The following is an 11,614-nucleotide window of genomic DNA, read 5'->3' as shown; positions in this document are numbered from 1 at the left end:
CTGACCGTGTGAAGCGGGAGCTTGTGGAAGTGCGTAACAATGCTGAGACTCAGGCTAACACTGCTGAGCGACAACTGACGGAATGGAAGTACGTGACGGACGCTGAGAAGGAGAATGTGCGTACCCTTTTGGCTGAACTTCGCAAGGTGATGGAGAATCCAAATGTGACGAAGGATGAACTGTCGGCTTCTACTGACAAACTGCAAAAGGCAGTGATGGAATGTGGGCGCACGGAGTACCAACAGGCGGCAGCAGCGAACAGCGGTAGCTCTGGTAGCAGCAGCACAGAAGGTCAGGGTGAGCAACAACAGCAGCAGGCATCTGGTGAAAAGAAGGAGTAAGTGAAATGTTGGTGGATGCATTACTGAGTCATTTAAAAAAAAAAATGTTTACGCCTATTTTATGGAGGATTCTATATATTTTTTTTTGTTGATTTTGTTCTTTTTTATTTTTTTTTTTGGTTTTTAAAAACACATGCTGATTTTTGTGTTTTATTTTATTCTTTTGTTGGTAAGAACAAATGTTTTTTCTCCTTTCGATGTTCGGTATTATTTGGTGTGTTTTTTGTTTTTGAATTTTTTTATGTGCTGTGTTGAGGGTTTAATTTTTCCCAGTATATTCGTGTTTGTGTTGTTGTTTGGTATGATGTTTGGTAGCTTTGTGTTAAAGCTATGTTTGTTGAAAGTTTTTGAGATAATAATATTTTTGTCCAGAGGTGGCGGTTAAAAAGAAGGAAAGAGGTTGATTATTTGTTATTATTTTGATTTTGTTCGGTGTTTCAGCCGATAAAATAGAAAAGAGACACGCAGAATGTGTGATTGGATTTTGTTTGGTGTTCATGATTTTTGTGAACATGTGAGATTGTCTAGGGAGGGAAAGGAAGCTGAGATTGTTCTCAACGTCCTATTATTACTGTCGTTCATATTATTATTATTACCATTATTTTAAATATTATTGTCACTCATGTTTTTGACATTATAAAAATTGAAGAGAAGAGAAACCACCGGTCGTAAATAAAGAACTAAAGTATAATTTTTTTTCTTTGATAAATTGGGATGTGGTTGTTTACTTTCGCCTTTGCCATGTTCTTATGCGTTGCTTTAGACAGGTATTGTTATATATTTCTGTGTTTTTCATCTCAAATTTTCTCCATATATGTTTTTTTGTTGTTTGTACCTTTTTTTTTTTGGTGCCTGTGTGTAATCGCCTTTGTGGTGTAGAGCGTGTTAAACCCAGTACGTACCATTAGTTGCGTGCAAGGGTTAAGTCACGCATAACAACGACATGGGCGCCAAAGCAAGGCGGCCGAACCACCGTGAAGGGCGGCGTGGTAGCAACAATGAAAATAACCATCATGATGGTTCCGGTGGCGGTGCTGGTGGAGATGCGCGCTTAAAAATCCCTAATCAACGCGGTGAACATACGCGACACAATGACATGAAATCCACTACCTCAGTGTTGTCCGGGGCGAAGGTTGCCGACGTTACTTGTGGCGGTGAAGGAAGTAAAAGCTTCGTGGCAGTTTCCCTGAATGTCCGTTCAGATAGTTGTTTGCCCTCCAATGAGGCACGGCTTTCGCCTCACTCTTTAAAGGAGTTAGGAATCATTAGTGGAGCGGTGTTGTGTGTGGAAGGTGATGGATCTGTTCGGGCATTCGTAGAGGCATTTTGTTCCTCTTCATGTGCTTCACAGACCATTATGCTTGCTGATGAAGTGGCTGCTGCATTCAGTGGGAAACAGGTGACTGTATCTGTTGCTAAGGACATTTGTCCTCTAATACCGATCTCATCTCTGGTTTTGGAAATAACAAAAGAAGCACGAATCGCCGTTGGTGCAGATGGGTTGACAAGCTCCTCCGACATTCCATTCCTTCAAGTGTGTTCTGCATTTCGCCGGCGGTATCAACGGCGTCTGGTGTTCCGCGGGATGCGAGCTGCCTTGCATGTTGGCACGGTTCCATATTACGTTGATGTGTTGGAATGTTGTTGTAAATCCGTAGCTGAGGGATGCGTTGAGGGCGATACGGATGTCCGACAGATCGATTTGGGGATTCTTATCGATGGGTCGAAGATTAGGTACATTGGGCGCGGTACAGTCTGTGAAACTGAGTTGTTTGATGGCGAACCTGTGCCGGTTGGGGTGGAAAAAAAGCAATCTCACTTACTCGTGTTGGGGGATACAGGCACCGGTAAGAGTTACTTTTTGAGGAGGGAGGCGCATGAGGCTGCAACTCTTCACTCACGGCAGGTGGAAACGGTGAGTGTTGAGGTGTTGTCTCAGGGAAACATGTGTGATATCTCCTCTTCGACCGTTCTTCGAGAAGTATTTGTTCGCGCGAAAGCTGGCGCCCCGTCCACGGTAATCATTGATGACCTTCATCTTGTCTGTGCCACTGGAGACAATGGAGTTGTTGAATCTGGGTGGGCAAAGGGACTGTTAGCGTCCACTCTGGCTAGTGAACTAGATGACATTCGGATTCGTCAGTTGGATGTACGCGTTGTGGGTTCTGCGGCTTCTGTGGAGTCTTTACCACGGTCACTACTAACATACGACCGTTTTGGTGAGCAGGTAAAATTACTGGCACCTGGGTCCGCAGAGGAGCGTCGCGAGTTCCTTCAAAACCGTCTGAAAACATTTGGGGGGCAAGCGAAAGTTACGGCAAGTTTTGTTTCTCTAGCGGCTGAGTCGACGAATGGCTTCACTCAGCGGGACCTCGTTCGATTACTTGACGTGGCATCCATTGAAGCATTTAAGGAAACTGGGAAGACTGAAATAACCGATTCCTCTATAACAGAGGCGATAAAGATTGTGCCTCCATCTGCTCTTAGACAGTTTCAGGTTTCTATTCCGTCCGTAAAATGGAGTGATATTGGGGGTAGCGAAGTGGCCAAAAAGACGCTGCAGGATTGTGTGGCATGGTGCCTCGGAAAGCAGCAGTGGGTGTTTCGTAAGTTCAATCTTTCACCACCGAAAGGAGTCCTCTTGTACGGTCCCCCGGGGTGCAGCAAAACAATGTTGGCGAAGGCGCTCGCCAATGAGTCCAAAATGAATTTCGTATCGGTTAAAGGGCCTGAGGTATTCTCAAAGTGGGTCGGTGACAGCGAGAAGGCAGTTCGTGACATTTTTGCGCGTGCTCGTGCCGCCGCACCATGTGTTGTCTTCATCGATGAGCTTGATGGTATGTGCGGACATCGTGGTCGTGGTGGTGTGGCAGATCGTGTTATTTCTCAATTTTTAACCGAACTAGACGGTCTTCCTGCTGCTCTCAACGAGGGTACAGATGCATTGGTGTTTGTCGCCGCCACAAATCGCCCTGATAACATAGACCCGGCGGTTCTACGTCCTGGTCGCATAGACCGAAAGGTTTATGTTGGGCTGCCGGACATCAATGAGCGGAAGATGATTGCCAGCATTCAATTTCGAAATATACCTTTATCGCCGGAACTCGATGCGGATTATGTGGCTGCTCGGACGGAGGGTTACACTGGCGCCGAGGTTGTTGCAGTTATCAAGGAAGCAGCCTTTCAGTGTGTGACGGCTGGGGTGAAGAGTCCGTACATTTCTACCGAAAACGTTGATGCCGCGTTGCAGAAGGTGAGGCCCCGCGTCAGCCCCATGGACGTGGAATGGTATAAACGATGGGCACTTGGGCAAAGTGTGTCGATGAAGTAAGCAGTTTTTGTTATCTTATATTAACAGCCCCCTCCACCACCTCTTTAACAAATACGTTTAAGAGAACGCGTCGCTATCTTTGTATTATTCATCTGCATGTTGGGGTCTATTTGCATTTACCCTTGCTTACCAGTATGAGGGCATTTAATGAGGTTGTTATGTGTTCCTACTTTTGGTTTTAACATGTAGAAAATCCATTTTGTAACTCTTTTACACCCCTTAGGACTTCGTAAGAGCAAAATTAGTGTGTGGAGGGTAAGAGTACTCGGTCACCCAGTGTTTAATTTTTTAAAAAATTTATGAACGTTAATTCGTGTGGCAATATCGATGATGTTTGTGATCACGACGATCAGTCGTTTGACGTGGCCCACTTTGGTATGGCGGGGCAACCGGAAGGCATGTCCACTATTTTAACCATCTTTACTACGGTTTCGGCTCGTGATGCTATGAAGGAACTCCACGATGACGTGGAGAAGGCTAGTGAAATCCTTGACCTCCCAGAAGAGGCTGCGTTTTTGGTTCTTCGACACTATAACTGGAAATTGGATGACGACACGCTTGAGAACTACATGAATTCACAAAGTAGCATCAACTGTCAACTGAATATAACAGACTACTCAACCACAGGTATTACTTATGGTGTTGGACAGGGTCCGCCATTGGTAAAAAATACTGAACCAATTGTGTGCCCTGTATGCGAGGAAAGTGTTAGTGTTGGTGACGGAGTGGCGCTCGCGAGGTGCCATCACTTTTTCTGTGCGGAATGTTTGAGAAGAAATCTTGTGTACGCCGTCAACAAATCTCAGGACTTACTGGAGAGACGGTGTCCCAAGCAAGGGTGCTGTAGTCTCGTAACAATGAGCGCTTTGGAATTGTTGCTGCCACCGCAGGAATTAAAGCGTGCCCAGCAACGGTTTCTCACCGAGTACCTTAGCAACCACCCAAGCATGCGTTGTTGCCCCAACGAATTGCCATGTGACGGAATCGTTCGAGTCGCTGTCCCTCGGCGGTCCGGACCGGACGTTTGTTGTGCGAGGTGTGATCTGCAGTTCTGTTTCAAATGCACTGGGAAGCCCCATGCCCCCGCAACCTGTGAGATGCTAGAGAAGTGGAGGAAGTTGATTAAAGAGTACGAACCTTCATTAGTGTACATTCAGTCGAATACCAAAGAGTGTCCAAATTGTCATGTCCCGATCGAAAAGGACAAGGGCTGCAATCATATGACGTGCACAAGGTGCCGCCACGAATACTGTTGGGTTTGTCTTGGTCCCTGGGTGCAGCATAACAACATGTATTATCAGTGTCAGAGGGGTGAATCAGTGGGAGAAGTCACCGCTGAAAAGATCTTTCTCAGTTATTACACAAGATGGACCAACCACAAGAGGAGCCTCGTCCTTGAGGAACAATCACTGGGAAAAGGTTTGGAGCGAGCGCGCGAACTCGCCCAACTTCGAGACCGGAAGGAGTCGTTTGACAGAACGCTCACTGTTCTTCAGGAGGCGCAGAGGATATTACGCGACTGTAGAGGTGTGCTGATGAACGCGTGCGTTTCCCTCTTTTTCACCAAGTCTGTGGATGAAACTTTCCATTACAGAGTCCGTCAACTTGAGTTATGCACGGAGGAAACCAGTGAGCTAATCGATGTAGACCCCAAACTTCTTGACACTGATAAAATTCAGCGACGGGCTGGGCAGGCTACCCACTGGTGCAAGGTGCTGCGTATGGAGGAAGTGGATTAAGCTTAACTTGTGTTTTCGGGTTCACCGCTGTATGGCCGCGTGTGAATATCACTGTGCAGTCGCCATGAGTACGTGTATTTGTTCTTAAATCGCTAGTTATTTATTGCTGTAATTTATATTTTGTAAACATTTGCTACTTTATTATGGTACGATGAAATGCTGAAAATGATATATATATATATATATATATATATATACATATATTTGTGTGTGTGTCCGTGTGAAAGAAAGGGCTGACGGTTTGTCTGTGCGTTTGCTGTCTCCGTTGTTAATGAAAAGACGGTGCGACAATTTTCCTCTCACCTGTTAGTCAGTTGCCTCTCTTCTTTCTTCCCTTTACTCTCTTTGATATTATCGACCCCATTTCTGTTCCGCTCCTCTTCATGTTTCTCTCCATCTCTGAGTACATTCCACCTTTTTTTTGCTTGTTTGCTTTTCTTTCCATGGCATCAAAGGGTGAATGCCGTCTGTCGAAACCGCAACGTGACGATGCTCATAGTTAAGACTGAAGGCGATATTCCGTACATTAGGCTTCCGAGAGGAAAAGAGACGAAATACGATGAGCCGGCACGACGCCAGGAGGTTGCTGGCTATTTGACATTTAAACGTATCATACGCACAACCATTTGTGCAACGGTCTTTGCGGTTCCATTTTGTGTTTCCGCCCCCTCTTCTCCATTGCTGAAGCTGTCGCAGACGCAGGACACGAAGAAGACACTGATCCCGCGCATGATGAGTGATTTCTTTTACGTAAACTTTATTGCCAGTTGGCTCTCCTACTACTACATTATTGAGCCTGGTGTAATAAATGAGAAGGCGATGCATGGTTTTATGCCTTGGCTCGGACCTATCAGTGCGCAGGTCCCGGGGTTGTCGTGTCTTTTAGCCTCCCATCTTTTCTATCCGGGCATGTGGGCGCTGTTCAACGAGCGTACATGGGGAGAACGGATCCGCGAGTTTGTGCGACTCAACACCAAATGTGCACTCGCTTACTCCCCCATTCACCTTCCTGCAGCCGTTGCAATAGGTTCGATTATCGGGATTGTCTTTTACCCATTCAAGTTTTTCAAAAAGCGTTCGTGTGGCAGGGCCCCATTAGACAAGGAACACCGTTAATAAGTAGCGAAGTATATTGCTGGAAACTCTCCATTGGGGTGGTGTGAAGAGGCTCCTGGCCTAAGAATAGTATGCCTGCGGTTGTGTTGAATGTCCGAGCCGAATGAGGACTATGTGAGAGTATCATGTTCGTGCGTGTGTGCGAGTGCGTTTTCCGTTTCTTTCCTCAGTGTTGCGGAGGTTGCGCGTTACCGATATGTTCTGTTGCTTATCTCAATTCCTTCCCACTGCGTATTTTCTATTTCTCCCCTCCAGTTTTCTTGGCCCATCACGAAAGCGGCATAGCTGTGATATTCTTTCTACTACTAGGTATTGCTGTTTGGCTGTAAGCAGTAACCGGTAGCTGCAACCCGAAACAATGAAGCTAGAGAGATCGTCCTGCTTTGAGGTGCAAGGCTGTATATCGTGCCTAACGCAAGCAAGCAATGAGGACGCCTGCCTTGCAAGCACAATGATGAATGGGGCTCACATATTTCACATGGGAGACTTACAACACGCCCAATGCGGAGCAAGACAAGCAGTTACGCATGTAGAAACTTTTCCTCATGGTAATTTTGGTGAGGGTGCCGTCATTTCCTCGAGTTTCGTTTCTTATGATTCGTGCTTTGCTACTGGATCGTCAAGTGGCGATATTGTACTTGTCTCCCGTCACTCGAAGAATGTGGTGCAACACTATTCATTTCAGAACAAAGCTGCTGTGCTCTCACTCAAGGAGGTACCGAATGAACCTTCACTTCTTCTGGCCTGCTCTCCCACTGATGCACAGATAATTGACATGGAGACATCGACCGCGCGAATCAACCTCCACATTCCAAAGCCCTGCGTCGTCGGTGGTACCGCACTCACTCAGAACACACTTGTTGTTGCCGCTTACGATGGTAAAGCCATGTTGTATGACGTGAGACGTGGACACGAACCCGTGGTGATTCTAGCCGTTCCTGACCAGATTATCAGTATTACCTCCTCCCCGGATACTGGCGCGGTGGCAACCGGCACTGTTAGTGGTCGAGTGTTTGTATTGAGGTGCTTAGAGGGGAATGTTAGGGAAGAAGCATTTTCAACCGGTAAAGAGCGGGCCCCTATCAGGTCTGTGGCGATGCGGAATGGCTACATAGCGGCAGGAGACACCTCTGCGAAGCTGACGTGTCTCGATTTGAAGGAGGATCCCAAGCCCACGAGGTACTGGGATTTGCATTCGTTACTTACGAATGAGTCTGGGCCACCCTCAAGCGGAGCGGAGAAGCTCTCATCCGTAACGGTCCCTGATACCGAATCATGGTCTCTACCTGCCGTTATGTTGCAACAGAGTGATTTATGGGCTGCTCTCTCCTCGACTAAATACGGTGTTTCACACATACTAGCCATTCCTATTTGAGGTTTTGTTCTCTGTGGTGCGTTCTTGTGAATCTGTCGCACGCGATTGTGGGTTTATTTTGTATTGTTTTGCGACGAGAGCATCGACTTGTTTCTGCTTTTTCCACGAAACGACGGCATCAATGGTAGAAACTGCGCTCGTTATCTGAATTCTTGGCGAGCCGTAGAATAATTAAGAAAACAAGATACGCGTGCCGAGTAGAGTTGTGTGACTTTTCACGAGTGTGCAGCGCGGGTCCAGTAAGTCCAGCGTTTTCACATTTTCACGTTAATTAGAAAGCATTCCCTTATTCTCATGCAAGTTTACGACATGCCAATAGACTTTGTACATTTGGTCAATGGCCTCTTCATGTGCTTCGTGGCAAGTCTCCGAATTATGCCACTGAATACAACTGGTTATTCGTGTAACACCGTCTACGAAATATCAGTGGTTCTCTTCCTGTGTGTCGTGTTCATATCCCATTTTCTTCTTATCGTTTTCGTAGTAATGCGGGTAAATATATTCCTACGCAGATGCGACGGCTACGGCGAAGGCGTTTGGTTTGGGGGTTTCGTTTGTGTGCAGGATGACAGGATAACCTAAAACTTCAATGCAAGGGGAAGGTACCGTAATGGTAAAAAGGATGCCCTCATGACTTACTGCAGCTACTCTCACTTACTAATTGTAGTGAGTCGCACAATGACGCTCAAAGAGATATCACGGACATTAATTTAAGGAAGCCGCCAGGAAGAATGTATAATGATGCTCCAGCCTTCGCAAACCACGCAAATTTTCTAAGGGATGCGCGGGCATATTGCGAAAGAGGTATTCGTTATGTTTACAATACACGCTCGCGCCGCCTTAATTGCTACAGTTACCTCACGATAGCTGCCTGGATAACACACAACCCTTATGACAAGGGGGACCCATCAGCAAATTATGAAATCTGTTTAAATTATTCTTTATCCAGCCCAAGGTGTGGAAAAGGAACAACGGGACATCCGCCGTTGTGAAAAAGACATGTGTGTCGCCGCTTCCCTCGCAAAACTGATGAGAATGTTGTAAAGACACCACCCTTTTTTAAAAAAAAGGATAATGCATTTCTTTCAACAGCCAAAGCACACTGGTAACTGTAATAACATAAGATAGAAATGAAATGTTGCGAAGAAGCTTTCCTTCCACTTCAACAATATAATATTTTATTATCGTGTCAACCTGTCGACAGAGAGCGTCAACGTACGATATTAAAAACAAGCGACGTACACAGTTAAATAGCATAGATACGAAGACTCTAAAACCAAAGCAATAAGCAAAAACTATTGAACAAAGTTCTAAAGCTGTTTAAAAAAAAAAAAACGTTCTCCCACTTAATGCTTCTTCTTATCGGTTTAATAGACAAGTTGGTAAGTGGTAAAGTATTTCTAAGGTAAGAAGTAGTTTGTGAAGTAATAAAATGTTGGCTCGTCGTGTATGCGCACCCATGTGCCTGGCGTCTGCCCCGTTTGCGCGGTGGCAGTCATCGAAGGTAACTGGTGACGTGATTGGTATTGATTTGGGTACGACATACAGTTGTGTTGCAGTAATGGAAGGTGACCGGCCACGCGTACTTGAGAATACAGAGGGTTTCAGGACGACACCGTCTGTGGTTGCGTTCAAAGGACAGGAAAAACTTGTTGGCCTTGCAGCGAAACGTCAGGCGATTACGAACCCACAGTCGACATTCTTCGCGGTGAAACGGCTGATTGGTCGTCGCTTCGATGATGAGCACATCCAACACGACATCAAGAATGTGCCCTACAAGATTATTCGGAGCAATAATGGTGATGCGTGGGTACAAGATGGGAATGGGAAGCAATACTCACCTTCACAAGTTGGTGCATTCGTACTTGAGAAGATGAAGGAAACGGCAGAAAACTTCCTGGGACGCAAAGTATCTAACGCTGTGGTGACGTGCCCCGCGTACTTCAATGACGCACAACGTCAGGCAACGAAGGATGCCGGTACGATTGCTGGACTGAATGTGATCCGTGTTGTGAATGAACCGACTGCTGCTGCACTGGCATATGGCTTGGACAAAACGAAGGACAGCTTAATTGCCGTGTATGATCTTGGTGGTGGAACATTTGATATCTCCGTACTTGAAATTGCCGGAGGTGTTTTTGAGGTAAAGGCAACGAATGGCGACACTCACCTTGGTGGAGAAGACTTTGATCTCTGCCTCTCTGATCACATTCTGGAGGAATTCCGCAAGACATCTGGAATTGACTTGAGCAAGGAGCGGATGGCACTGCAACGTATTCGTGAGGCTGCAGAAAAGGCGAAGTGTGAACTTTCGACGACGATGGAGACGGAGGTAAACCTTCCGTTTATCACAGCTAACCAGGACGGAGCGCAGCACGTGCAGATGATGGTGAGCCGCAGCAAGTTTGAGTCCCTTGCTGATAAGCTCGTACAACGTTCACTTGGACCGTGCAAGCAATGCATCAAGGACGCTGCTGTTGACCTGAAGGAAATCTCTGAGGTTGTGCTTGTTGGTGGTATGACGCGTATGCCAAAGGTTGTGGAGGCTGTGAAGCAGTTCTTCGGTCGCGAACCGTTCCGTGGTGTGAACCCTGACGAGGCCGTTGCACTGGGTGCTGCAACACTTGGTGGTGTTCTCCGTGGTGATGTGAAGGGTCTTGTATTGCTTGACGTTACACCACTATCACTTGGAATCGAAACACTTGGTGGTGTCTTCACACGTATGATTCCCAAGAACACAACAATCCCGACGAAGAAGAGTCAAACCTTCTCAACTGCTGCGGACAACCAAACACAGGTCGGAATCAAAGTGTTCCAAGGGGAACGAGAAATGGCATCTGACAACCAAATGATGGGTCAGTTTGACCTCGTTGGAATTCCTCCTGCACCACGCGGTGTACCACAAATTGAGGTGACATTTGACATTGATGCTAATGGTATTTGCCACGTAACTGCGAAGGACAAGGCAACTGGGAAAACACAGAACATCACCATTACTGCTCATGGTGGGTTGACGAAGGAGCAGATCGAGAACATGATCCGCGACTCTGAGATGCACGCTGAAGCTGACCGTGTGAAGCGGGAGCTTGTGGAAGTGCGTAACAATGCTGAGACTCAGGCTAACACTGCTGAGCGACAACTGACGGAATGGAAGTACGTGACGGACGCTGAGAAGGAGAATGTGCGTACCCTTTTGGCTGAACTTCGCAAGGTGATGGAGAATCCAAATGTGACGAAGGATGAACTGTCGGCTTCTACTGACAAACTGCAAAAGGCAGTGATGGAATGTGGGCGCACGGAGTACCAACAGGCGGCAGCAGCGAACAGCGGTAGCTCTGGTAGCAGCAGCACAGAAGGTCAGGGTGAGCAACAACAGCAGCAGGCATCTGGTGAAAAGAAGGAGTAAGTGAAATGTTGGTGGATGCATTACTGAGTCATTTAAAAAAAAAAATGTTTACGCCTATTTTATGGAGGATTCTATATATTTTTTTTTGTTGATTTTGTTCTTTTTTATTTTTTTTTTTGGTTTTTAAAAACACATGCTGATTTTTGTGTTTTATTTTATTCTTTTGTTGGTAAGAACAAATGTTTTTTCTCCTTTCGATGTTCGGTATTATTTGGTGTGTTTTTTGTTTTTGAATTTTTTTATGTGCTGTGTTGAGGGTTTAATTTTTCCCAGTATATTCGTGTTTGTGTTGTTGTTTGGTATGAT

At 46.1% G+C, this 11,614-nt stretch overlaps 5 protein-coding genes across 5 annotated transcripts; all 5 read left to right on the top strand.

Moving 5' to 3' along the window:
- Window positions 1-1,284: 1,284 nt before the first annotated feature.
- TbgDal_VI3560 (AAA ATPase, putative) lies at window positions 1,285-3,672 on the top strand (the record flags this gene model as incomplete). The annotated part of the gene is made up of 1 exon (XM_011775861.1): window positions 1,285-3,672. The coding sequence occupies one exon, from the start codon at window positions 1,285-1,287 to the stop codon at window positions 3,670-3,672; it is 2,388 nt and encodes a 795-aa protein (XP_011774163.1).
- Window positions 3,673-3,971: 299 nt separating this feature from the next.
- TbgDal_VI3550 (hypothetical protein, conserved) lies at window positions 3,972-5,411 on the top strand (the record flags this gene model as incomplete). The annotated part of the gene is made up of 1 exon (XM_011775860.1): window positions 3,972-5,411. One exon carries the CDS (start codon window positions 3,972-3,974, stop codon window positions 5,409-5,411), a length of 1,440 nt encoding a protein of 479 aa, XP_011774162.1.
- A 489-nt stretch (window positions 5,412-5,900) lies between these two features.
- TbgDal_VI3540 (hypothetical protein, conserved) lies at window positions 5,901-6,527 on the top strand (the record flags this gene model as incomplete). The annotated part of the gene is made up of 1 exon (XM_011775859.1): window positions 5,901-6,527. The coding sequence occupies one exon, from the start codon at window positions 5,901-5,903 to the stop codon at window positions 6,525-6,527; it is 627 nt and encodes a 208-aa protein (XP_011774161.1).
- A 358-nt stretch (window positions 6,528-6,885) lies between these two features.
- On the top strand, window positions 6,886-7,902 carry TbgDal_VI3530 (hypothetical protein, conserved; the record flags this gene model as incomplete). The annotated part of the gene is made up of 1 exon (XM_011775858.1): window positions 6,886-7,902. One exon carries the CDS (start codon window positions 6,886-6,888, stop codon window positions 7,900-7,902), a length of 1,017 nt encoding a protein of 338 aa, XP_011774160.1.
- A 1,432-nt stretch (window positions 7,903-9,334) lies between these two features.
- On the top strand, window positions 9,335-11,308 carry TbgDal_VI3520 (heat shock 70 kDa protein, mitochondrial precursor, putative; the record flags this gene model as incomplete). The annotated part of the gene is made up of 1 exon (XM_011775857.1): window positions 9,335-11,308. One exon carries the CDS (start codon window positions 9,335-9,337, stop codon window positions 11,306-11,308), a length of 1,974 nt encoding a protein of 657 aa, XP_011774159.1.
- Window positions 11,309-11,614: the final 306 nt, after the last annotated feature.

This window comes from Trypanosoma brucei, chromosome 6 (assembly GCF_000210295.1).
Source record: "Trypanosoma brucei gambiense DAL972 chromosome 6, complete sequence".
NCBI lineage: Eukaryota > Euglenozoa > Kinetoplastea > Trypanosomatida > Trypanosomatidae > Trypanosoma > Trypanosoma brucei.
This window is presented reverse-complemented; position numbering and strand designations above follow the sequence as displayed.